Source organism: Saxophila tyrrhenica (genome assembly GCF_035928015.1).
Source record: "Saxophila tyrrhenica strain CCFEE 5935 chromosome Unknown scaffold_4, whole genome shotgun sequence".
Taxonomy (NCBI): domain Eukaryota; kingdom Fungi; phylum Ascomycota; class Dothideomycetes; order Mycosphaerellales; family Extremaceae; genus Saxophila; species Saxophila tyrrhenica.
Window position 1 is genome coordinate 318404 of NW_027041736.1, and position 25391 is coordinate 343794.

Below are 25391 nucleotides of genomic sequence, written 5' to 3' on the forward strand. Positions count from 1 at the left end.
CTGTAAAAACATACTATGGCCTCTGCCAAACCCATGGTACCTGCATTAGACGCAGAGAACGCCGACCCCGACAAAGGCACAAAGTACGACTTCCCTCGTGATTTAATAGGCTACGGCCGCCATCCACCTAATCCGAAGTGGCCAAATGGAGCGAAGATTGCAGTCAGTTTCGTGATAAACTATGAAGAGGTAACGATAACTACATGCCAATACCCAGCTTTGCTCTAACGTCCTCCCCAGGGTGCTGAAAGATCCGTCCTCAACGGCGACTCTCAGTCCGAGTCCTCCCTCCACGAACAAGGCGGCGACCGACCAGGTCGGATCGGCGAGCGTGCCATTAATGTTGAAAGCGACTACGAGTATGGCTCGCGAGTTGGGATCTGGCGGATGCTGAACCTTTTCGAGGCGCACAAGATGCCCATCACCGCTTATGCGGTCGGTCAAGCATTAGAGAAGAACCCCGAAGTAACGAAAGCGTTCCAGAGCGGCGGGCATGAGATTGCTAGTCATGCGTATCGCTGGATTGATTACCACCGTACGTATCGTTGAGGTTCGCCTGATTTGAGACATCCCGTGCTGATGGAATCGCAGCTATGGAGCCCGAGCTCGAAAAGGAGTACATCCGCCGCCAGCTCAAATCTGTAAAAGAGCTCACCGGCGAGTATCCATGCGGTTGGTACTATGGTCGCCTATCGCCACGCTCTCGTGCGCTCGTGTGGGAGGTGTACAAGGAGCAGGGCATTCCTTTGCTCTGGGAGAGCGATGCGTACTGCGACGACCTGCCATATTGGGTCGACGTACCCGCGGAGAAGGACGCTGAAAAGGCGGAAGGCATGTTGATGATTCCGTATACGTCAGTACATACTTCCCACGCACCGCAACCGTCTGCTGACAGCCGCCCAGCTATGACAACAACGACCTCAAATTTCACAGCACGACTGGCACCTTCTCGCCACAAGCATTCTTCGAGTACCTGCAGTCCGCATTCGACGTCCTTCTCGCCGAAGGGTATGCTGGCACACCAAAGATGATGACCATTGGTCTGCACTGCAGGATCATCGGAAAGCCGGGTCGCTTCATGGCTCTCAAGAGGTTCGTGGAGTATCTTTCGTCCAGACCAGACGGCGAGGTGTGGGTGACGAGGCGGGATGAGATTGCGAAGCACTGGAGGAAGCAGTATCCGTACCAGAAGGGCAAGCGGTAGCTGAGTAGGCACCGTCCAATGACGAGACTTGTTGCGCTGTCCGCCTGCATCCGGCCAAGCCATGATTTTGAGTGGAGATGCGCAGACCATCAGATAGAACCTCGTTCATCGAAACCAGCTCCCCCAGCCCTTCTGCCTCGCAATCTGACTCTTCCCCGGCTCCTCCATGTGCGTTGCCTCCAACGGCTCCGGCCTAGGATGCTCGGCCTGCTGTTCTCTGTTCATCGTGACCTCCGTATCTTTACCCTCGTGCTCCATCTCTATCCGCTGTGCCCTTCTTGCCAGCCGCCGCTGCTTCAGTCTCTCCAGCTCCTCCTTGATCTCGTCCCTTTCGAACGGGATTCTGTGCGATTGATCTTCCTTGGGCCAGAAGTCTGGAACGGAAAAGCGTGAGTCCAGATTCGTTCCGAAGTAGTACATGATGCCGATGGGGAACATAATGTACATTCCGAACTGGCGACGTTAGCTGGTGCTTCATGCTGCTCTGTCCGGGACTAGCGTACCTTGAATACTTCGAGATTGGGACCGCCCATGATGTCGCAGGTAGTAGTAGTCTCTTCAAGGGTGCGGTAGAGATCGTTCGACGGAGTGGTGCTTGATCCTCTTAGTTGCAGAAGGCGTTCTCGAAGGCGTGACGTCTAACGTATTCGGAGTGTCCCGCAATAGTCTAGCCATTTTCAGACAGCTCCTCAATGCCTCGGCTGGCAGAGCAGACGCCTTCCTCCAACTCCACCTCTGACTTGCATGCAGCTATTATTCCCAGCCGCCTCGGCGTAGAAAGGTATTGTAATTCTTCTTGATCTTCACTCTGCTCTCGTACATATCGATCTACTGTTCAAGAATCAAATTTCTCCCTCATCTCGTCCCTAAAACAGCCCACATCTCCCACCATGGCAGACCCAGTCGTAACCCTTGAATACCGCAAGAATGAACGCGGCCATATCGCCATCATCACTCTCAACAACGAGAAAAAATTAAACGCGATGAACCAGGACAATTACTATACGCTCTCCAAATACTTGCGAGAGATCGCCGACCGCCCGGACGTCTATATCACTGTCTTGACAGGCAAAGGTCGCTTCTTCAGCGCGTACGCCCCTCCCCTCTCATACCCTCCTGCTCCCTCCCCCACTGACAGTGCCATGAAGAGGCGCCGACGTAACCGTCCCTCGTCCCCGCAATGCCTCCGACACGGAAGACTTCTACCGCCAGCAACTCCGCAGCCTCATGCCCGGCAACCTGAACACGACGCAAGCCTTCTACACCCACCCCAAGATCCTAGTCATAGCCCTCAACGGGCCCGTGATAGGCCTCTCAGCCGCTCTGACAGGCTTCGCGGACTTCATCTACGCCGCTCCACACACCTACCTCTTGACCCCATTCTCCAGCTTAGGCCTCGTAGCAGAAGGCGGCGCGAGCGTAGGCTTCGTCCAGCGAATGGGTCTTCCCAAGGCGAACGAGGCGTTGATCATGAGCAAGCGCATGACGTGCGAGGAGCTGGTGCACTGCGGGTACATCAACAAGGTCTTTGACGTGAAGCAAGGCGAGCATGAGAAGTTCTTGGACATGGTGTTGAAGGAGGTCGATGACCGGATGGGACCGCATCTGGTGCCGGACTCGTTGACGAAGATTAAGGCGTTGATTCGGAAGCCGTATAAGGAGACGTTGGATGCGCAGGGCGTGGCGGAGGTGTATGGCGGGATTGATGTGTTTATGAAGGGGATCCCGCAGGAGGAGTTTAGGAAGATTGCTAGTAAGGAGAAGAAGCATAAGCTGTAGTGGTGTCAGCATATTGGATTGTTTGGTCATTCTGCCACGTAGTCGACGACATCGAACTTCAAGCTCCGTGCCAGACCCTGCACGTTCTCCCACCTCACTACGCTTCCGACTTTCCACTTGCTGCCCGGCTCCAAGGGGTCGGCACTTCCGATGCCTCCTGATCGCACCAGCAGCTTGAGTCCCGAAAGTGTGGCAATCTGCGCATAGATGTCGATCGTAGTCCTCAGATCATGCGGCAGGATCGCATGCAGGATCGCCAGCACTCGGTCCAGCGTAAACGCTGAAGGCGCCAGCAGATGTCTCGGAACACTGCGCTTCTGGCTCAGTCGGCCGCCAGAGCGAGCAGTACCGCCGCCCTTCTTCCGCCGTTTGCGCTCGGTGGACTTCATGAAGTAGAGCGCATCCAGTCGCGGCGGGTTGTAAGACGCCAGATATGCAGCTATGAGCAACCACTTCGCATAGTACGGCAACTCGTGCGTAGTGGTTGAAGACGGAGGCGCATTCGGCCCTGCCTTGACCGGAGCAATGATGCTATCAAGAAGCACGCTCTCATCCTGGAACAGCTTCCTCTGATTCACAAGCAGCCGGCTGAAGTCCCTTGTACCAAAGTCGCCTTTCACAATCGGCACCACGAACGGCTGCCACAGCTTGTAACACACATCCCGAAAGCTGACGAGATCGCGAGCAACGCTCTCGCCCAACGAATCCCATACCGCAGCGCAGAATCGCGGCCACAGCCATGCTTTGTCTTCTTGGTGTGTTTCGTCGTCGTAGTCCAGCTCGGCCGGGGGTGCTTCGACAAAGATGTCGGGTGGCTTTTGCGAGAGGATGTGGATCGATTGCGCGCGGGTATAGGAGGGGAATTGGATGTGAGGGATGCCGGCGTGGTGGAGAAAGCGGGGTGGTGGGTGTTGGACAATCAGGATGGTTGTGAGGTTGGGTATCTGCAGCGTATTGTCAGCAAGAGTTGTAAAAGGGATTTTAGCTTATCGTACAAACTCCCCCAACCTCGCCAGAGCAGGCAGAAGTGTCGGCGGAGCATCCCTCTGCTTGTCCACTCCGTCGAAGACTAGGACGAACTTCTCCCGCTTCTCTAGCAGCCGCTGTAGGTGCACAACGAGCGCGCTGATGTTCTCGCATCTCCCGTCATAATTCAGCGCATCTTCGTCGTCTTCTTGTTGCACACTCCGATGTACAGCAGCCGTCGTCCTCTCAAGTAGATGTCGCCCAGTCACGCACTCCCGGCACCGCACGATCGCATGCGGAAGCTTCGCAGCATCAAGGTACGAGCGCAAGACATCACTCTTGCCTGTCGCATGTGGTCCGTAGATCGTGAGAGTCGAAGGGCTGCTGCGTGTGGGCTGTTGTTCGATCAGCTGCCTGTCTGCAAGCAAGGTGAAGGTTGCTTACCGAGAGAAGACCGGCTAGCTGCGTGATTTGTGTTTCTCGACATGGCCACTGCTCTTTCAGCATGAGCATCAGCTCGTCGGGAAGCAGTGGTATGCCCATGGTTATGTTTCTGTGAAAGAAGTTCGGGTTGTTGCATATGCACATGCAGTCTTGGAGTGGGTGACGCGGGGACGCGACGCGCTAAGCTAATTTGAATGTTCCCAGTTAGGAAGGAGTCGTGAATTGCCTTCAGAATCGAATACTGCTTGGAGGAAAGACGGTGTTCACAGTATTGTGACATTAGCGGTAGCTATGAACGACGTAGCCAACTCTCAACTCCATGCTCAACGCTTGCAAAGCAACGCTGATAGTAACAACAAAAGTACGAAGATCGATCAGCAGAATGCCTCCCCCATGCGCCTTGCTCTGATCCAATGTGTCCTCCATTCCTTTCCCAATGTCCAAGAAGTAGTGTGCAGCCACCGAACAGGGCATCTCGTTAACGCCTTAGCGACGACCGCCCGACGGCGGATTCCATGAGTGAAACTTAGGAAAGCTAGCATCACTCTGCGCTCGTCTCCTATTATTACCGGGACCATTCTGCTGTGAATGCTGCTGTGACTGCTGTGCTTGCTGTGCAAAAGCAGGAAGAGGTTGCTGAGGCCTGAAGCCAGGAGGGTGAAAGTTCGGGTTGCCTGCAGGTGCAAGCGGGGGGCCACCGAACTGTTGTCCGTATGAACCAGGCGCTGACTGAGGAGTCGGTGGATGGTGAGGGCCTGGAAAGTTTTGTGGTGGGAGTGGTCCAAAGCGACCATACTCCGGTTGTGGATGGTGTTGTGGCTGAGGTACAGCATAGAGAGGACTCGGAGACGGATTGGGTGGCCGGTTGTCCCAGATCGACGGTGGCGCCTGAGGACGGCTGTCTCGTCCGTCAAAGATGTCGCGCATTGTGGGAGGGAAAGGAGGAGGTGGACGGCCAAAAGCCGAAGTTTGACCGAACGCTGAGGGCGGTGGTGGGCCAAGCGGTGACTGAAGCGGAGGTCCGGAAGTCTGCCAGGGAGCCGGTGGGCCAGTACGCTCGTCTGGTGTGCGCCCAAAGGGTGAAGAGTCAGCCCCTGGAGAGATGGCAGAAGCCGGTCCTGGCCTGTGAAGTGGTTTGCCGAGGTTCTTGTGTTGCTTCGACCACTGACGACGCGGGATGCCATTTCTCTCCGCCTTGTTGGTCTTGTGAAATGAGTTCTTAGACCCTTGCTTCTTTTGCTTGTCTTGGTCGGCACGGTAGTCATGGATCGAGAAAGTGGACGAGTTCCGGGAACGTGGCGAGCGTCCGAGGTCCAGTGTAGACCGTCGCCCACTCTCTCTGGGTGACGCAGGGCGCTGGCTTCTCACATCCGCTGCTCCTGCTTGGCTTGCTTGGTCTGGTCGAGGAGGCAGATTGTTAGGCAGCCAGTTGGCAGGCATTGTCGCCTGGTTTCGGCCTGAGTCTCGTTCATCTTTTCTGTCCTGCGGGCCGAATGCGCCCAACGACGGCCGGGACCCTTGTGACAAGAAGCCAAAGCGTGGTATGCTGTCGTTGGTAGAAGGCCGCCTGTCGAAAACAGTAGATGGCTGGTTCGAACCAAAGCTCCTCCAGGAAGACGGACCGTCTCGACGCCCGCCGAATCCGTATGGCGACGCGAGAGGCTCTTTCCGCTGTTCACGATTCTGTTGTGTGTTGTCCTGATGACTGGCCGGTCGGTCGAAAGCGCCTGGTCCAGAACCAGGTCGAGAGTCAGAATCATTGTGTAAAAGTCTGAAGACGTCAGAACGATTTCCATTCGTGGCTGGTGACTTCATCGCAGGCCCTGTTCTCGAAGCTTCTGGTGAGCGTAGTGGAGGAGCAGCCTCGTGCTGCGGCTGTTGAGTAGATGGAGGGTGGTTGCCGGCGTCGAACCGTTCGTTCATAGCCTGCTGCGTATGCGGCGACATGTTGACAGGAATACGACTGGGACCTTGGTCCGTCTGCACTTGCAGATAGGGTGGCTGTTGACGAGGTGGAGGCGTCTGGCCAACGTACGACTCACTGCCATCTTTGCCACGAGAGGGTGGAGGAGCGGAGCCAGTGATAGAAGGTCTAGACGCAAGATCTCCCAGCACTTGCAGGCCAATTGCCTCTTCGTTGGGGATGATATTCCGAGAAGCCTCCTCAATCTGTTGAAGGCGCTGGAGCGATGCGGCGGCCTCTGCCAGGGTCTTGGTGTTGAGTTTACTGAGTCTGTTCTCAACAGCCATGTCACGGCGGGCGCTGTCTCGGACGGTGAACTTCTTCAGCTCCTCAGGCTTGTCTTGCTCGGCAAGCTCATCAAGCATCTTGCGTATCTGGAATCGCTTGTCCATTTCGCCGATCGCCCGTTGAGTGTCCAGACCAAGTCGGCTTCGCGAGTCGTAAGCTGGGTCCAGCCCAGCAGTCCTCTTCCAGCGGTAGCCCATGCCTTTGGGACGAGGAATGACATCGTCTTCGTCTTCGGTCTCGTAACCTGCCTCAGTGCCATGCATCTGCGCAGCTCGGGATATTCGTAGTATGTCGTGTTTCAGTCGATCGAGCTGCTCATCGTGGACGACCTCCTTATTCCGCCTAGTCATTCCTTTTTCGACTTCTTGCTGAGCCTCAAACGTCTTCCTCAGCTGCGCCATGTTCATCTCATGCTGCGCATTGATACGTCGTTTCCTCTCTGCCAATGCATATTCAAGCCCAGCACGAACTTCTTCGTACTCCGTGGCTTGTGAGTGTGACTCTGTACTGGCCTCCAGATCGTCGGTTGTTCGTTGAGCAATCTCAGCAAGCACCGCCTTTTGCGCACGTGCGATGGCTCTGTAAGCAGACTTCAGCTCCGATTGCCGTTGCATTGCTCTCTCCACTCTAGGGATTGCATGCGTTGCTCGTCGCCGGCCGCCAAAGCGACCCTTCCGTGGGCGTCCGTCATCCTCTGACCTCACTTGCCCATCGACTTCATCAACTTCGTCGATCTCGTCAGCTGCTTCAACGATGTCTCCAAGGTCATCGCGCTTGTCTTGCTCATCCCGTTCTGCACGTGCGATCTCAAGCGCGGCGCCCAATTTCTTGGCACTCGCGATGTCGTCTTGTGATTTTGATTCACTTGTGACAGGCGATATTTGGCCCGAAATGGCCGGAGTCTGATCCATAGACGGTGCCATGAGACCATCATCAAGTTGCATTGCGTCGTCATCCGAGCGAGAAGTGGCTTGTGATGCAGGCACCTCGCGATCGGAAAGTTCGTCTGGACGCACCACTTCGACGCCCTCCATTTCTTCTTCATAGTTTGGGCTGACATCGCCATTGTTCTCGAAGCTGGTGGTTGCAGTGCTGTCCGGATGTTGGGGCGATGAGTGAGGTTGAGGTGATGGCGACCGCTTCCTTTTTCGCGATGGCGATGGCGACGGTGATGGATGGGGTTGAGGTTGTGTTTTAGGTGACTGCTCGATAGGCGGCAAGGGCTGGAACTGGTGCTCATCGCTGACTTTGCCTTCGGACAAGTGAATGCCGTTCATCTGCCCTTCCGGAGTGACAGCAGGGACAGAGATGTCCGAGAGTCGCCGGCTTTTCGCCGACCGCTGGCTACCGTTGCTGTAAGAAGTAAGAGGTCGAGCGTCGTCGAAAGATCCTCTTCTGCTGTCATCTTCGTCCGCAGTCCCTGAGAGCGAAGGTGAGCCATTAGTTGTAGGCCTTTTGGCGGCTCGTCTGGTTGTCATGTGTAACGGTTCTGTTGGGTCGAATCGTCCAGGGCGACCAGGTACCCTTTTGCCTTTGATACCCGGCATTATTTGGTCTCTTGGAGACATCTGGTATGTAGTATCAGCACAAGTGTTTTCGTAGTTGATCTGGACGATTTTGCTGCCGCCAGAACGTTCGCGTGATGAGGGAGTGCCAACAGCAAAGCCCTGCACACAAGGGGGCAACGCAGGGTTCAAACCCGCAAAACACCCGCCAGTCGTTCTCAAATCGATGAAAAGTTCCATTCAGCAAGAGACTAGCTCAATGCGAAGATTGACAATTCTCGATGTAAGTTGAACGACGGAAGTGGTTCGCAAAGCCTGGTGTGCGGCGAATCGACGTCGCAGCGGAGGAGCGGCAGGCGTCAGACAAACATACAGCGCCACCGCAACGAGCACCTTGTGAAGCGTCGCGCGGCAGCACATGAGGAATTGGATGCTTACCTGACAGGATGGTCGATAATGCGGTCGTTTTTGAAGCGGTGGTGTGTTGGAGTAGAGGTGTCGTCGGTTGGACACTCTGTAACCCCGTACCCGCGCAACGGAACGGTGGGAAGAGCGCAAAACTGGAACCGATTCAATCAGGTATTAGTATCGAGGGCAAACGCAACAGAAGATAACGATCTGGGTGAAATGGTGTTCGTCTTTTCACGCCACCGACGGTGCCTCTGGCGGAAGATTGAAAGGGCTGTTTATGAGAAGCAGGTCGTCCAGAAGTTGTTCACTTGGCGCTGACGAGAATGGGCCAATCAAGGCGCGGATATTTGCACTAGCGCGGGCCCTCTGCAATGCAGGATCGCAGATTCAAGACGACACTTCAAGTGAGTCTGAAGATGAGTTCTTCAGCAGAGCTGGAAAAATGCGCAAAAGGAAACTGTGATATACGTGGTGTCGGACGTGCTGGTTTTCGAATCGATCTGCACCACCTGCAGCGATCGATGGTTTCTCCAGTTTCTTGCCTCACTTGATGTGTGCAGTGAAATCCTCAAGTATTGTCCGGTGAGGTACTGATATCACAATAGGCCCGGCAGCTGCCTGATCACGGAAGATTGGAGTCGCAGACAAGTCCAAGTCGGAGGGAGTGTTACTTAGTTAGCAGACTCTGAATCGGCCAGGCTAACCTTGAGGGAGGCAGAGCAGTATCCGTGATAGCAAGGCGAAGGTCGTTGTCTGGGTCAAGGAGGACATGTCAGGTGAACGAAGGATATAATGAGCATGTGGAAGCACGAGGCTATAGTGTGAGGTGTTGGAAATTGGCCACGTGATATGTAGAGGTAGAGAGAGCATGTCCAAGGAAAAAGCATGTGATGCAACGATCCATGAATGTTGCGGTTTTGGACAGTAGTCGGTCAGCCTTTGACAATACACTCAGTGACACTCCATGATTGAAAGAACCTGGCGGTCACTTCTGAACGGTCGACCTGAGCCCGGCGCGATGGTCGAAGTATCTCTTCTCCGTTGGAAAGAAGGCTAGAAGGAGGCACAGGAACCTTTGTGAGACGTCGTCGGGAGAACGTGGATTGGAGATCATCGTTGAGTAGCTACCTATCTAAAGCCATCCAGAAGCCACCAGCAACCGAAGGCCGTCTCCATCGAGCTACTCTGAGCAATCCCATCTGTCTCCGCAATGGTATCGCTTCACTCAAGCATCATGATCGTGAATTCGTTTGCACCGAGAAGAGCAAAGACAGCCGCCCAATGCTTTTGACCCACGAGAACTAGCATTGCCATTCTCGTCGTTCCGCTGTAGCCATAGTTCTGATGCTTCGCGTATCGATGCATAGTTCCGGACCAGCGACCTACTGGCCTGGCTCATCCGGCTCATCAGGCTGGTCGAAGAGGAAGTTGGCGGCCAGCTCCTCGTTCTTGTCGCAGGCGAAGTAGGCTTGGATCACCATGTCCCGCTCGAAGCCTAGGCGGCAGAGCTGCAGATAATGTTAGCTCAGAACTCAGACAATGGAGGTTCATTATCAGACTCACCCTCTCAATCGCCTCACGCTCCTCCTCCGTGACCGCAATCTGCTGAGCCCCCGGTGGCAACTGCACGTCCTCGTCACCGTTGTCGTCCGCAAGAAGCTGCATGAACTGGTCTGGGTTCTCCTGGATGATGCGCGCGAGCTGAGGGTTGCCGGCCGCGACCTGCTGCAAGATAGGCTCCAGCATCTGCGGCTGTTGATGCACGACTTGGCGGAGCTGTTGGAACTGTGGGTTGTTGCGGAGGAAGTCGAGGTTGGATGCGTTGCCACCTTGTCCACCACCGCCGCCACCAGCCTGAGCGCCCGCACCTCCTGCACCCGCGCCCGCACCTGCACCTGTGCCGCGACCTCCACCACTCCGCGCAGCAGCCTCGAAGAGATTGACCGGCTCGTCGCCACCCGCCTCAGCAGTAGGAGCTGGAGTCTCAGTCGCACCAGTGTTGCCTCCCGCCGGTGTCTGCTGTTGCCCTTGGTTTGACGCAGGTCTCTGTGCTTGTTGCTGTTGTTGCTGAGCTGCCTGCTGCTCACGCTCAAGATTCTCCGGTATCCCTGTCAGCAGGTACTCCACCGCACGATCTGGGTTGAAGAACGCAGCGCGCATTGCTCGGTCGATCAGGGCTCTCTCGAAACCCATGGCCTCCATATTCGCGACCGCTGCACTGCGCTGTTCACCTAGTGCAAGCGAGTTTGGATCGTTGAAGCTGGCGCCTTCGGCACCTGCTGGGGCGGTCGATGCAGGCGCTGGAGATGGAGTGGCGGGTGGATTGGAGGTCGTCGTGCCGGCTGCCTGCGCTGGAGCTGCCGGTGCGGATGGTGTAGACGGTGCTTGGGCTGGCGTGGCTGGCTCTGCCGCTGCTGGCTTCGGTGGAGCCTTGGGCTTGGAGATCATGCACACAATGAAGCCTTTCTCCTCGATCTTGTACGACTCGATGGTGTTGTCATCCTGCAGGATCTTGCCGCTGTAGATCAGCTTCTGTGTGGACGTCTCCCACCCTTTCTCCTGGCTAATCTTCTCCTTCACGGCGCCGATGGTCTCAGTGGGTTCCGCGTCGATGGTGAATTTCTGCTGCTTCAGGTCCTTGACTAGGTGCTGTCAGCATGCGCATACCATGAAGAAGGGTGTGTATGCTTACAAGTGAGCTTCATGATCGCGGTCGAAGCCTTGCGCTTCTAGACTGTGCTGTTTTGATGTAGCAAACGTCAGGTGAAGTCGGGCTCTTCGAGTTGGATGGTTGTCGTGCCAGCTTCTGTGGAAGGCTGATTGGTGGACGATTCTATTCAGCACTGGTATATCAGCACTGTGAGAGGTGGAGGTGTTGTGGAAAGGCTGCTGACATTTAAAGACGTTGTGGCAAGTTGAAGTCAAGCTCATACTGCGCGAGTTAGGCAAATGGAAGTTACGTCAAAAACAGCCCCACTTTTGCTCTGCATATGCACGTGCATTCCAGTTCATTCCCGTTCAGACAGAAAGGTTTGTGATAGCAGACAACATGTGAGACCAGCATGTCAATACAGACAGAGGAAACGCTTTCGGAATATCTACGGTTACAAGCACACCATCCCCCGTTGTCTACGTCCCTCGGCGCTTGGAGATTTCTATACAGTGATAGCACCGCAGAACCGCAACCAACCCCATGCCCCTCTCACATCATCTCTCCGCCTATGACTTCTCGAGGTCTGCGAGAATCTTCTCACCCTTCGCGCGCGCGCTGTCGACGTCACCAACCATGTAAAAGGCACCCTCGGGCAGGTCGTCGCAGTCGCCGTTGATGATGGACTTGAAGGATCGAATGGTGTCCTTGATGTCGACGAGGGTACCCTCGATACCAGTGAACACTTGGGCGACGGTGAAAGGCTGGCTCAGGAAACGCTGGAGCTTACGGGCCCGCTCAACGGTAAGCTTGTCCTGCTCAGACAGTTCGTCCATACCCAGAATGGCGATGATATCCTGGAGGGACTTGTACTCCTGGAGCATCTGCTGCACGCGCGAGGCGGTGTCGTAGTGGTCCTGGCCGAGCACACGTGGGTCGAGCAGACGGCTCTTGCTGTCCAGAGGGTCGACAGCTGGGTAGATACCCAACTCAGAGATACCGCGGGAAAGCACAGTGGTGGCGTCCAAATGGGCGAAGGTGGTGGCAGGAGCAGGGTCAGTCAAATCGTCAGCTGGCACGTAGACGGCCTGCACGGAAGTGATGGACCCCTTCTGGGTGGTGGTGATACGCTCTTGCATACCACCCATGTCGATGGCGAGGGTTGGCTGGTATCCGACGGCAGATGGGATGCGTCCCAGCAAGGCAGACACCTCGGAACCGGCTTGAGTGAACCTGAAGGTAGAGTCAGCACGAATCTGGGATTTGGTGCTCCTTTGTTCTTACCTGAAGATGTTGTCGATAAAGAGAAGCACATCCTGGCCCTCCTCGTCACGCTGCGGGACGAGTTGTAGGTTAGCAATGTCTCAGTGGTGGAAACTCTGCTGGTTAGGCTTACGAAGTACTCAGCTACCGTAAGACCGGTAAGAGCGACACGGGCACGGGCACCTGGGGGCTCGTTCATCTGACCGAACACCAGAGCGACCTTGGAATCGCCATCGAGCTGGATGACACCAGTCTCCTGCATCTCGTGGTAGAGATCGTTGCCCTCACGGGTACGCTCGCCGACACCGGTGAACACGGAGAAACCACCGTGTGCCTTGGCGATGTTGTTCTGCTCGAGAATTAGTATGCGCCTCGATGCGGACTGTATGTGGTAGTGCTTACGATGAGCTCCTGAATGAACACAGTCTTGCCGACACCTGCACCTCCGAAGAGACCAATCTTACCACCACGGGCGTATGGGGCGAGAAGGTCGACAACCTTGATACCGGTGACCAGCATCTCAGCGGAGGTCGACTGGTCGACGAACTCCGGTGGCTCGGCGTGGATGGGCAGCTTCTTCTCGTGCTTGATGGGGCCGCGCTCGTCGATGGGGTCACCAGTGACGTTCATGATGCGACCAAGAGTACCGTGGCCGACGGGAATCATGATAGGCGAGCCGGAGTCGGTTGCTGGAGAGCCACGGACGAGACCTTCCGTACCGTCCATAGCAATGCAGCGCACCGTGTTCTCACCCAAATGTTGCTGCGCGCCACGTCAGATCAAGTATTATGTGTTGTACCTCGTTTTCACGTACTGCCACCTCAAGCACCAGCTTTGTGCCGCCATTCTCGGTCTCAATGGCGTTGAGAATGGGTGGGAGCTGCTCGGTGTCGAACTTGACTACAGGCGGGCATTAGCTCGGCATTTCTTTTGCACAGCTTCAATCGAGGCCCTTACCGTCCACGACAGCACCAATGACCTGGTGGATCTTGCCTACGGTGGCATTGCTGCTCGCGAAGCGCTGGGAGATGGCCGGGACGAAGGCCTTGGGCTGGAAGGAGGACTGGAAGGTGGTTTGAGGGCGAAGGGCGAGGCGGGAGGCCCGCGCGACTCCACTGCTGGGTGGTCAGCATCAATGGCGCGTGAGTTGCCATCAGCAAGCGTCGACGAACCTCTTGAACATCCTGAAGGCGGTCTGATGGGTTTTGAGAGAGGGGAGTGGGTGTGTTTGGAGCTGTGACGGGTGTTCAAGGAGGAAGTCGTCGGAGCTCGAGTTGAGGTTTGAGCTGGGCCCGAGCGCCTCTTGGCAGAGCAGCGACGACATTTGTTCCGGTCCATTGCCGGCGTGCGTCCTCATGCACGAACACCCTCCTTTTACATGCCACGAATACACCCACGCACAATCTTGCAAGCACGGCGTATCGACTCATTGCTGCCGCAATTACTTCCAGTATGCAGAGATGTCAGGTCGGCTCAACTCGAGCTTCGTTGGCTGCGCGAGCATGCTGCGAGTAAGAAGACACAGGAGGCCGACATATGTCACACAGTCAGTCGCCTCGTTCGAAGACGATCCCAAGGCGAGCCACTACAATACATACTCGGCACTGAGTACTTTGGTGAACTCGAGATCAAATGCCGTCCGGGTGTCCTAATTCCTCGGTTGGTCCTTTCCGATAAGTCCATCCTCCTGTTTCTCCCTTCTGATCGTTCCCTTATCAGACAAGAGACGGCTGCTTCAGTTTCTCATCTCGTCCACCTGCTTTCATCTAGAGGTTCCAGCTCCCCTGACGGACTTCGGGTTCTTGATCTCTGTACTGGGACAGGCTGTATTCCCTTGCTTTTCCATTATGATTTCTACTCTCGTACCTGCAACAAGAACGTTCCACTTGATGTTGTCGGAATCGACATATCGATGAATGCTCTTGGGTCAGCACTGGAGAACCATAGCATACAAACCAAGGCTTCTTCCACTCTCGGGCTGGTGGACGAGCGCTCTCGATCACTTGAACGAGTGATCTTCACGCAGGCCGACGTACTGCAAGCGATGGACACGACAACCGGTCCAGTCCCAAGTGTACTGCAAGCTGTTCGAAGTCGGCTCAATACCTCACACAGTCCAAAGTTCGACATCCTTATCTCGAACCCACCATACGTCTCCTCGCGCGACTATCTACGCACAACGTCACGCTCGGTTCGAGACCACGAGCCAAAGCTAGCATTAGTGCCTCCTCATCCAGCCGGGCCAGCCACTAATGATGGGGACCTCTTTTACCCTCGGTTGCTTGATATTGCAAAGCAGGTCTCCGCCAAGGTAGTATTGCTCGAGGTCGCGGACCTAGCGCAAGCGGAACGAGTCTGCAACGTAGCGGTTGAGAGCGACCATTGGGAAGGACTGGAGATCTGGCGAGATCAGCCTGGTGACACCGCAGCGAAGCCTGAGGCAGTCTGTATCGGGAGCAAGACTATTGATACTCGAGGGACTGGACACGGGAGATCCGTGTTGCTGTTTAGCGATCAAGGCGAGGCTCTTCTTGGGAGGTAAAAATTCACCTTGAAAGGACATTGTTTGCGGCAATGGTTGCCTTAAACGTGGCGTCGAAGCAAGGTGTGACGAGTGACGAGTGTGGAACATTCCGAGTGCAACAAAGGAAAGCTGGAGCACGCAACTCTGGGGTACCTCCATTTGTCTCCCACCTCCCGTAACGGCTCGAGACCACTGCCTGAGCATGGCTATTGCTCCTCGACTCCAACGACTCGATCTTCGAGAACGACCGCAACGTCTGAGCCCTGTGCTCACGACGTGGCATCTGCCACGAGAAAGAGCACTAAGATAGTGACACGACATCCAGCAAGCCAACTTCGCAGTCAACTTGACCACTGCGCCCCGCAACCTCACCAGAACATCACCATAACTATCCGGCGTCAATTGTGGTGGTTGCTATTGTTGATACCGTACATATCCGATACTCACACGCGACTTTCACTTCGACCCCAACCATCGGCGACAACCAGCCAGCCAGCCGGCAAACTCGCCAAAGCCATACGCATCAATCAACCATCAAGCAACCCAGCCAAATTAGCAGCTGACCGTCGCGAACACACCAAACAAGCCTCACGACACTGTTTGCCCTCTCTCCCTTCCCTCCACCGTAAGCCCACCTCCCACCCCACCACAGCGACCTCCAAGCCCCTCCAAAACTAACACCACCTCCGAGAACATCGCACACCACCATGTGCGAAAAGCAATACCTCGTCTTCGCCGGCTGCGGCTGCCGCCGGCCCAGCCCCGTCGTGGTCACCTGCGTGGCCGCCATCCGCTTCCCGGGCGTCGCCTGCAACGCGATGACCGAGAGGACCACGCAGCTCGACGAGTGTGGCACGAGGATCTGTGGGGTGTGCAAGAGGGAGTTGAAGAGTAGTGTCGTGGAGCTGTTTAAGAAGGTGAACGAGGAGGGGCTTTAATAGCTGGGGATGGGTCGTGTTTGCTGGGGATCGTATGACTGGGACGTGAGTACAGCGAGTGAGGAGGGCAGGATGGGATGGTGCTTGTTGGGGGAAGGGATGGGCGTGCATGTATATAGGGTGGTTGTTTGGACACGCAACTGTTCGGCTTGCAGCCTTTTCTCTCCTTCTCACAGGCCTGACGTTTTGGAGTGGTAGCAGGAGATACCGTGCTGGCGACTCTGTTGTGGTCACGGAGCACGATCACTGGATCCGTCTTTTCTGCCCCTTCTCGTAGATCGCAACAATCGATATGCTATCCCAACAAGTGAGGTTGTGCGACCAAGTCCTCCAAGTCAGACGAAAGCTCCTCTGCTCCGAAAATACCCGGTCGGCTAAACGGCTGGGCTGGGCCGGGGCTTTTGTGCGACTTCAGAGCTTCAAGCTCCTGCACAGCAGCAGCAGCCATTGACGCGCCTCGGAAGCTCAACTCTACCTACAATTTCCTCCCTCTCAGAGACGACTCGCTCTTCTGTTCGCCCCGGTCAGGCCGCTCCCTCCCCTCCCACACCAGCACGATGGCGCCCACGTCCGAAGAGGTCATCGACACGCTGAAAGGCACCGTCGACAAGCTGGAGCAGCGAGTCCAGGAGCTCGAGTCGCGGTTGGCTGGCAAGGCGTCTGGTGTTGTCTCGGGCTCGAATATGAGGATGATTCTCATGGGGCCTCCTGGCGCTGGTATGTCGACACCCTCGTCCTACCATTCCGGACGGACGGATGCGCGCGAGACTGAGAGAGCAAGCTGACATTTTGTGTTTGAAATACAGGCAAGGGTACGCAAGCACCCGCGATCAAGGACAAGTACTCCTGCTGCCATCTGGCAACCGGCGACATGCTACGCGCACAAGTCGCAGCAAAGACGGAGCTGGGGCGGCAGGCGAAGAAGATTATGGACCAGGGAGGGCTCGTCTCGGACGACATCATGATCAACATGATCAAGAGCGAGCTGGACAACAACAAGGAGTGCAAGAACGGGTACGACGTCCTCCTGCAACCATACTACGGCAAGACATCGTGCCCACCCAAACCACCATACTAACCCCTCCCAGCTTCATCCTCGACGGCTTCCCGCGCACCGTCCCCCAAGCCGAAAAGCTCGACGAGATGCTGACCTCGAAATCGCAACCCCTCAAACACGCCGTCGAGCTGCAGATCAACGACGACCTGCTCGTCGCCCGCATAACAGGCCGCCTCATCCACCCGGCCTCCGGCCGCTCCTACCACAAAATCTTCAACCCGCCGAAGCGCGAGATGACCGACGACGTGACCGGCGAGCCGCTCATCCAGCGGTCGGACGACAATGAGGACGCGCTAAAGAAGCGTCTGGTGACGTACCACAAGCAGACGGCGCCCGTGTCGGATTACTACCGGAAGACGGGGATCTGGACGGGTATTGATGCGAGTCAGGAGCCTGGTGCGGTGTGGAAGAGTTTGCTGGGTGTGTTTGGCCAGGAGAAGGGGAGCAGTGGTGGTTTGATGGGGAAGTTGGGGTTGAAGTAGAATTGGGAGTCTAAGAGGCTGCGGCGTGAGAGGAGGGCTACGTGTTTGCCGAAGGGTTGGAGGCGGTGGAGGAGGGTGTGATGTATGGGAGTTGACCTCACTTGGTGAGTGTGCATATTCACAGGCGCGAGAAAAGCAAGTGTAACATACGGGCTGTCTTGTACTAGTGAGGGTGCTACTACTGCCTAATACAACAGACTTCACCAAATTACTGCGTCCACACCACCGAGCACGTGGCTCGAAGGTCCTGAGCAAGAGCCGAGAGCTTATCAATTGCCCGTTGTATGTCCGGCCTTCACGTTCGTATTGCTAACATAGCACTCAATCCACAAAGAGGCCAGCATTCGCCTCAAACTCTGCTTCTGGTATTGAAAATTCCTAGGGATATTTGCAAGGCTGTCCAGGGTCGAGCCTCTGCTGTAATTGAGAGCGGCGAGAGCTACCTACAACCTTCACGACTTCCGGCTACAAATTGCACATCAACTGACGCACGCCGATCTGCCAGAAACTGCCTTCTTCCCCTACTCCTGCCACACCTTCGACACCCTGTTCATCATCGCCGTCGTCGACAGCGACAGGAATCGACTCATGGTCCTATCCCGACTTTGCGGCGCTGCCGTTGGACGTACGCAAACGTTTGCTCGCAGCAGCCTGCTTCGAGCGACCATTGGATTTGGTGTTGTCCGTCCCTCCGATACGTCGAGCTTCGCCTTCTGTGAGCTCGCAGCCGACTTACTCCTCGTCTGTCGGCCGGGTGTCTTCGAACCCGATGCTCGAACCGCACTAGAAATGCATTAAGCCCGTGGGATTTTTGAGGGATAGGCAACGTAAAGACGCGCCGAGTAAGGCCGCTACCTTTCGATTGCGTACCGACCTATATGTGGGTCTTCGGAACCGTGCTGCTCTCGCTGCATAGCACCTGGTCCACGGAAGGGAGACGTGACTGGTGCGGCTTGCGCGCGCACACAGTATGCGAGAAGGAAAGGAGGGCAACGACGCAGAAGCAGACGACAAGCCAAATCTCACCAACGACCGAAACGGTCACTCTGTGTTGTCTGGTATGGAGAAGCCTCGAATTTCCAGGGATATCATGATTAAAGAAGATGCTACGATGGACGCCCTCCGGACGGAGCCCGAGTGCGAGGGCGAGGCGAAGCAATGCTCACGTCATCCATCTCTTCTGCGGCTATGACCTTCTTCCCCCCAGCACCCCCATCTCACGTCGTTGGTCTGAGATGGCACGCTACATACTTCGAGACCATTCCCGTCGACGCCTGCGGGCCTACGCCGACCCTGCTGCACCCGGCTGGCAGAGTGCCTCACACCTGCACCCGGCTATCCTCTTCTCCGAGCCCCGGAGATGCCGTCCGCTAGTACACCGGGTGAGATAGCTGAACTGGACTCTTCTAGGGACGGAGAACTGGGATCTAGTCCAGAGATCCCGGAGATCATGGCTATAAAAGCTTCCCGAATCTCGTACAAAGATCGCTGCGAGTCCACAAGATCCTGAAGGACCATGGGAAGGGGAGTCGGGGAGCCCCAAGCGCAAGGACGTCACCGCGAACGACGTCAAGCAAGTGAAGGTCGGGGTTTCCGAGGCGACCGGTTAGAGGCAGAGGTCAGTCGCATGTATACCCATCACGTGCAACAACCAGCAGTCCAGATGCACCAACATCCCATGCGTTGTAGGCCGAAGGTGTTAAAAGTATCGAATTGGACCCGCTTTCCTCTCGATTAGAGTCATTTCTTGCGGCGTAGGTGTCTGGCCAGTCTGGACCCACGCGATGAGGTTGTCGATATCCTTTACGACCGCGTCTGGAAGTTGGAAGGGCGAGGGCATGATGTCGTGTCGCGCAGCGATGATCTTGCAGCGGAGATCAAAATGGATTTTTGGGAGGCTAGACGTGATGCGTTTACATCTCTCCAATTGCCTTCTCTATTCGATGTAACCAAAAGTGCTCGTGACAGAGTACCGTGACCGTTTACCTTGGCTAGGATTACACAAGACCTTCCGAAGCTCTTCGTGGATCTTGCCGTTTGTGTCGTGGGTGACCATCTTCGTTGCCGGGAGAATGTAGACAATGCCTAGTTCTCCGCTGAGCACTCCATCTTTCACATCAACAGCACCACGCCCCTGTTCGTCGCCGGTAGCCTTGAAAATGCGCACCGCCTTGAAGATAACTACCGCTTCATCGTGCAAGTTGGTGATGACCACATCGTAGTTGGATCTCATGGCTTCGTTGATAGTGGCAAAGTGCTTTTCCGTCGTTCAAGATGCTGTCATCCGCGCCGTGAACCAAGAGCCCGTCGTTCAAGACACAACCGAGCAAGCCGTTCAAGCTGCAGTCGACCGCACCGTTCAAGACGCCGTCAACCGCGCCGTCCAAGCTGCGCTCCCGCAGGCCGTTCATGCCACATAGATCTGGACTTGGAACGACGGTGTGACACTCTTGAGTGCGTGCTTGATGTTGTTGTACTCGATCTTGACCTGGCGAAGTCTGATTATGTAGCTGGTGAGCGTCTCATCGATCCGAGGACGCCTACTTCAAGACCTCCGAGCCCCTGGTCCCAGCTCTCCGCGTCCGGTCCAGGCACCAAGGTGACAGCGCCGACCATGCGCCCCGGTTTCCACGTCGAGAAGGTCTTCGAGGCTCCGACGTCGGCAAGCACGACGGCTGTGCTGCGGCTCGCAGCTCATGATCAATGGTCGGACAGATGCAACAGACACTGCTGCCGCTGCACCTGACCGACCACGCCAAAACGCCCCGGGCACAACGCAAGCGCACACGGCATGGGCACCGAAGTCGTTGAAGTGCTGGTAGCGAGCCCCGCCGCCAGGCCGATAATGTTTATCCAGCGGGTCTCCCACCGTGTGATGGGGGTGGTGGTTGTGAGCTGCGGAACTGGATGGAGCCAGGAGATCGCTGCCTTTTATACGCCGCTGGCTGGCGTCCTCGGTAGCGTTGGAAGTTCTCGAACAGTGGCAAGGTCCATTCCCCACCGCAGCGATTGCACTCCCTATCTCTCTCCCTCCTCCTCTCAGAGAAACATCTCCCTCCCCTAAAACCCCGCCGCACCCACCCGTTCCCGATACTCCTCAAAAGTCCCCACCCCCTCCTCCTTCACCACCTTCCCACCCTCTTCCAACCTCTTCCTCTCCTTCCACGCCCTCTCCTCCCTATCCACCACATCCGCCATCCTCCCCGCCTGTCCTTTGAAAAAATACCCCACTGCCCCCTTGCCCTTCGCCGCTTCCTCCGTAACAACAACCCCCCGCACCCCACTCCCGGGCCCCTCAAACATCGCCTCCCCCAACACGCCCTCCATCACCGTCCTCAGCCCGCGTGCACCCGTGCCCATTTTCGCAGCTGCTTCTGCGATGGCGTGGAGGGCCGGGGTGGTGAAGCGCAGCTCGATGCCGGAGAGGGAGAAGAGGTGCGTGTACTGGTGTACTAGCGCGTTGCGCGGTTCGGTGAGGACTTGGACGAGTTGCGGGATGGATAGTGGGGCGAGGGCGCAGGTGACGGGTAAACGTCCCAAGAGTTCGGGGATGAGGCCGTAGCGGTGCAGGTCGGGGGGTTGGAGGAGGTCGAGGGTATTGTACGTTTTCTTCTGTACCTTCCCGTCCTGTGGGTCGGAAGGGGAGGATGAAGGCGGAATGTAGAACGGGACGTGTTTATGAAACAACTCCTCATCCCCGTCGCCTTCGAGGGTGGTTTCGTGGAGCGTGCTGTCGGTGGCGGAGGTGTGCGACGCTCGCACAGGCGCGTTGAAGCCGATGCTGCCTTTGCTGATGCGGTCGAGGACCATTTTGTGCAGGCCATTGAAGGCGCCAGCGCAGATGAAGAGGATGTTGTCGGTCTTGACGTTGTAGGTTTCGCCTTTTTGCGGGCCGGAGGCGTTTTGTTGGCTGCCGCCGGAAGATAGAGGGGAGTTGGTCGGTGAGCCGGGATAGCCTTGCTGTGCGCCTCCTCGGGATGCTGAGGGCGAGGAGCTGCCTCGTTCGGACTTGGCTTGGATTTGGAGGGTGGTGCCTTCGATGATCTTGAGGAGGGCTTGCTGTACGCCTTCGCCACTGACATCTTTGCCGTGCGAGACCCGAGCGGTGGCGATCTTGTCGATCTCGTCGAGACAGATGATGCCGCGCTCTGCTTTGGCCACGTCGTAGTTGGCGGCTGCGAGGAGTCGCTGGACACATACTTCTGCGTCTTCGCCGATGTATCCGGCCTGTGTGAACGGCGTGCAGTCCGACATGCTGAATGGCACCTCTAACACTCTCGCCAGCGTCTTCGCCATAAGTGTCTTGCCAACTCCAGATGGTCCTAACAGCAGAATATTACTCTTCTCAATCGCCATCGGCGTCGGATCATACAACGGCGTCTGCTGCGCACCACCCCTCCCACTCTGACCCTGTCCCCACGCCATCCCTCCCGCCTCATTCAACGGCTCCGTACTAACAGTCATAGGCTGGCCCGGAAACTCATCTTCATCCGCCGGCATGTCCCTGGTCAGCGCAGGCACTCTGATCCCGGCCCTCAACTCGTGCTCCCTACCTTCGACTGGGTGTCTCGTCTGCTGGAGATGCGCCATCCTCCGTCGTTCCTCCTGAGCAAAGCGCTCTTCTTCTTCATCCTCGCGGCGCTGGAGCTCTTGGATGCGCTGGTAGTGGTTGTAGACGGCGGTGGAGAGGATGCGTTTGGCGCGGGGCTGGCCGACGACGAAGGAGTCGAGGTGGGCTTTGAGGGCGGTGGGCGTAATTTGGGGTGGGGTTTGTGCAGTGCGGAGGGGTCCCTGTATTGTTTTAAGTACATGCGGCGGGTGCTCGAGGGAAGAATGTATAACATACCTCAGTTGGACCGCCTGGCTCGTATATGCCAGTCTAAATGAACGGTAAGCGAATACTACTACACCAATGGCTGAATCACATACATAGCCTTGATTCGAAAAGTCCGAGCGACGGTATTCGCCATTGGACGACTGTCTTCGACATATGCTCAGATGGCGAGTCTGGATGAAAGCTGATATACCGAGATATGAGAGCCGGGCCTGTGGAGAGGCAGGAGACAGCAAAGACTTCATGGTACGACAAGCGCCGCCCTATGCTGGGGTGGGTGTACAGAAAGGGAAGTTGTAGCACGTGAAAGCAACGAGCGAGGTGAAGGTCGAGGTCGAGTCGAGGTCGTCACAGCTGCCCTCGCCCTCGCTTGCTTCCGGCGGGGTCGAAGGCTGACAAGGCGGATAAGGGACCTCGACTTGGAAGGCATTGCTGTTCAACAAAATGCCTTACTGCGTCGTTAGTTTATTGTCGACTCGAACAGAAATGGGATAGCACAAGCAGTTCCATGGCCTTAGTGACGGCGACTGAAGGCACAACTTGACCCTGTCGACAGTGGTGGACGGTCGCAGTTTCCGTTGGGGCATTCGGACCGTTGTGTCCAGCTGCAGGGATCGCTCCGGGGCAGGACGTCACAGCAACATTTCCTAGAATTGGTGGGGTGAGGTTTGCTGCATTGAACTACTTCTCAATGGCTGCTCGAAGTATATAGTGTAGGTGGAAGAGACTGTACACTCTGTTCATACACATCCCTTGACCTCGTCTTGCGCTTCTCTTTCACCGGCGGTTAGATTCTCGCACACGCCTCATAATCACCATGGACGCCCTCAACGAGACGTCCAGTCAGTCGATCAAGGGAAATCCTTCGAGTGGGAACGTTGCGAACGATGGCACTGGTATGCTCAAGAACTCCTCTATCGTCCTCAGCATGCTAATACACTGGAATAGGCGTCATCGCCCTCGACCCCTACCTCGAGCCCTTCGCACCCGCACTCAAGAGCAGATACGCCAAAGCCCAAGAATGGATGCAGACTATAGACGCACACGAGGGCGGCTTGGAAAAGTTCTCGCGCGGATATGAAAAGTTCGGCTTCAACGTCTCTTCCGACAACACCATCACATACCGAGAATGGGCACCCAACGCCCTTCGAGCCTACCTCATTGGCGACTTCAACGGCTGGAACCGGGATAGCCATGAGATGAAGCGGGATCCATATGGTGTCTGGGAGATCACCTTCCCTCCCGTCGACGGACGACCCGCCATTGAACACGACAGCAAGCTCAAGATCAGCCTGGTGGTGCCCAACGACCACGCACGACAGGAGAGGATCCCGGCATGGATAACACGCGTGACCCAGGACCTCTCCGTCTCCCCGGTCTACGATGCCCGCTTCTGGAACCCGCCTCACAAGTACGAGTTCAAGAACCCTCGCCCTCCGAAGCCTCAATCCGCACGCATCTACGAAGCACACGTCGGCATCTCCTCCCCCGATCCCAAGATAGCCACCTACAAAGAATTCACACAAAACATGCTCCCGCGCATCCACAAGCTGGGCTACAACACCATCCAGCTCATGGCCGTCATGGAGCACGCCTACTACGCCTCCTTCGGCTACCAGATCAACTCCTTCTTCGCCGCCTCCTCCCGCTACGGCTTCCCCGACGACCTCAAAGAACTCATCGACACCGCGCACGGCCTCGGTATCACCGTCCTGCTCGACGTCGTCCACTCCCACGCCTCCAAGAACGTCCTCGACGGCCTCAACATGTTCGACAACAGCGACCACCTCTACTTCCACGAAGGCGCGCGCGGCCGCCACGAGCTCTGGGACAGCCGGCTCTTCAACTACGGCCACCACGAAGTCATCCGCTTCCTCCTCTCCAACCTCCGCTTCTGGATGGACGAGTACCGCTTCGATGGCTTCCGCTTCGACGGCGTCACCAGCATGCTCTACACCCACCACGGCATCGGCACGGGCTTTTCGGGCGGCTACCACGAGTACTTCGGCCCTAACGTGGACGAAGACGGAGTGGTGTATCTGATGTTGGCGAACGAAATGCTACACACGCTCTTCCCCGATGCTATCACCATTGCGGAAGACGTCAGCGGCATGCCCGCGCTGTGTGTCAAGCTGAGCCTGGGTGGAATAGGATTCGACTACCGCTTGGCCATGGCCGTGCCGGACTTGTACATCAAGTGGCTGAAGGAGAAGCAGGATATCGAGTGGGATATGGGCGCGTTGTGCCACACGCTCACCAACCGACGACATGGCGAGAAGACCATCGCTTATGCGGAGTCGCATGATCAAGCGTGAGTCCCCTTCCACCCACGAAAATACAAATACGCCCTTGCTAACTTGGGATTCCAGTCTCGTCGGCGACAAAACCCTCCTCTTCTGGCTCTGCGACAGCGAAATGTACACCAACATGTCCGTCCTCTCCCCCTTCACGCCCGTGATCGAGCGCGGCCTCGCCCTGCACAAAATGATCCGCCTCATCACGCACGGCCTGGGCGGCGAAGCCTACCTCAACTTCGAAGGCAACGAGTTCGGACACCCGGAATGGCTCGACTTCCCCCGCGAAGGCAACAGCAATTCCTTCCACTACGCGCGTCGGCAGTTCAACCTCCCCGACGACCCGGATTTGCGGTACGGCTCGTTGAATGCTTTCGACGCGGCGATGCAGTGGGCGGAGGAGAAGTATGGGTGGTTGCATTCGCCTCAAGCGTACATCAGTCTCAAGAACGAAGAGGATAAAGTCATCGTCTTCGAGCGCGCGGGGCTGTTGTGGATCTTTAATTTCCATCCTTCGGCCTCGTTTACGGATTATCGCGTTGGTGTGGAGGAAGGCGGGACGTATCAGATCGTCGTCAACACTGATCGCAAGGACTTTGGCGGGTTGGGAAGGATTGACGAGGGGACGAGGTTCTTTAGTACGGATATGAGCTGGAATGGAAGGAGGAACTTTGTGCAGGTTTATCTTCCGACGCGGACGGCCATGGTTCTTGCCAAAGAAGAGACACTCGACCCGAACTGGAAGAGCAATATTAGTCTGGGGTTCGGGTACTAGAGGGGTCGGCCTGG

General features: G+C 56.4%; 12 protein-coding genes across 12 annotated transcripts; 5 read left to right on the forward strand and 7 right to left on the reverse strand.

The window, feature by feature from the left end:
• Positions 1–15: 15 nt before the first annotated feature.
• On the forward strand, positions 16–549 carry LTR77_002752 (uncharacterized protein; the record flags this gene model as incomplete). The annotated part of the gene is made up of 2 exons (XM_064800011.1): positions 16–189; positions 241–549. The coding sequence occupies 2 exons, from the start codon at positions 16–18 to the stop codon at positions 547–549; spliced, it is 483 nt and encodes a 160-aa protein (XP_064661350.1).
• Positions 550–593: 44 nt separating this feature from the next.
• Positions 594–1204, forward strand: LTR77_002753 (uncharacterized protein; the record flags this gene model as incomplete). Its single annotated transcript, XM_064800012.1, has 2 exons — positions 594–853; positions 904–1204. 2 exons carry the CDS (start codon positions 594–596, stop codon positions 1202–1204), a joined length of 561 nt encoding a protein of 186 aa, XP_064661351.1.
• Positions 1205–1309: 105 nt separating this feature from the next.
• On the reverse strand, positions 1310–1737 carry LTR77_002754 (uncharacterized protein; the record flags this gene model as incomplete). The annotated part of the gene is made up of 2 exons (XM_064800013.1): positions 1310–1657; positions 1708–1737. The coding sequence occupies 2 exons, from the start codon at positions 1735–1737 to the stop codon at positions 1310–1312; spliced, it is 378 nt and encodes a 125-aa protein (XP_064661352.1).
• Positions 1738–2094: 357 nt separating this feature from the next.
• On the forward strand, positions 2095–2983 carry ECI1 (dodecenoyl-CoA isomerase; the record flags this gene model as incomplete). The annotated part of the gene is made up of 2 exons (XM_064800014.1): positions 2095–2294; positions 2353–2983. 2 exons carry the CDS (start codon positions 2095–2097, stop codon positions 2981–2983), a joined length of 831 nt encoding a protein of 276 aa, XP_064661353.1.
• A 26-nt stretch (positions 2984–3009) lies between these two features.
• On the reverse strand, positions 3010–4492 carry LTR77_002756 (uncharacterized protein; the record flags this gene model as incomplete). Its single annotated transcript, XM_064800015.1, has 3 exons — positions 3010–3927; positions 3979–4344; positions 4394–4492. 3 exons carry the CDS (start codon positions 4490–4492, stop codon positions 3010–3012), a joined length of 1383 nt encoding a protein of 460 aa, XP_064661354.1.
• Positions 4493–4879: 387 nt separating this feature from the next.
• Positions 4880–8191, reverse strand: LTR77_002757 (uncharacterized protein; the record flags this gene model as incomplete). Its single annotated transcript, XM_064800016.1, has 1 exon — positions 4880–8191. One exon carries the CDS (start codon positions 8189–8191, stop codon positions 4880–4882), a length of 3312 nt encoding a protein of 1103 aa, XP_064661355.1.
• Positions 8192–9942: 1751 nt separating this feature from the next.
• Positions 9943–11265, reverse strand: RAD23 (UV excision repair protein rad23; the record flags this gene model as incomplete). The annotated part of the gene is made up of 3 exons (XM_064800017.1): positions 9943–10068; positions 10124–11202; positions 11253–11265. The coding sequence occupies 3 exons, from the start codon at positions 11263–11265 to the stop codon at positions 9943–9945; spliced, it is 1218 nt and encodes a 405-aa protein (XP_064661356.1).
• A 514-nt stretch (positions 11266–11779) lies between these two features.
• On the reverse strand, positions 11780–13797 carry ATP2 (atp2, beta subunit of the F1 sector of mitochondrial F1F0 ATP synthase; the record flags this gene model as incomplete). Its single annotated transcript, XM_064800018.1, has 7 exons — positions 11780–12443; positions 12495–12544; positions 12607–12822; positions 12876–13235; positions 13288–13373; positions 13431–13588; positions 13646–13797. The coding sequence occupies 7 exons, from the start codon at positions 13795–13797 to the stop codon at positions 11780–11782; spliced, it is 1686 nt and encodes a 561-aa protein (XP_064661357.1).
• Positions 13798–16492: 2695 nt separating this feature from the next.
• On the forward strand, positions 16493–17474 carry ADK1 (adenylate kinase; the record flags this gene model as incomplete). The annotated part of the gene is made up of 3 exons (XM_064800019.1): positions 16493–16652; positions 16742–16949; positions 17024–17474. 3 exons carry the CDS (start codon positions 16493–16495, stop codon positions 17472–17474), a joined length of 819 nt encoding a protein of 272 aa, XP_064661358.1.
• A 1936-nt stretch (positions 17475–19410) lies between these two features.
• Positions 19411–19707, reverse strand: LTR77_002761 (uncharacterized protein; the record flags this gene model as incomplete). Its single annotated transcript, XM_064800020.1, has 1 exon — positions 19411–19707. The coding sequence occupies one exon, from the start codon at positions 19705–19707 to the stop codon at positions 19411–19413; it is 297 nt and encodes a 98-aa protein (XP_064661359.1).
• Positions 19708–20534: 827 nt separating this feature from the next.
• MCX1 (ATP-binding protein) lies at positions 20535–22553 on the reverse strand (the record flags this gene model as incomplete). Its single annotated transcript, XM_064800021.1, has 3 exons — positions 20535–22265; positions 22321–22353; positions 22404–22553. 3 exons carry the CDS (start codon positions 22551–22553, stop codon positions 20535–20537), a joined length of 1914 nt encoding a protein of 637 aa, XP_064661360.1.
• A 572-nt stretch (positions 22554–23125) lies between these two features.
• Positions 23126–25377, forward strand: GLC3 (alpha-1,4-glucan branching enzyme; the record flags this gene model as incomplete). The annotated part of the gene is made up of 3 exons (XM_064800022.1): positions 23126–23204; positions 23257–24619; positions 24678–25377. The coding sequence occupies 3 exons, from the start codon at positions 23126–23128 to the stop codon at positions 25375–25377; spliced, it is 2142 nt and encodes a 713-aa protein (XP_064661361.1).
• Between the last annotated feature and the right edge of the window lie 14 nt (positions 25378–25391).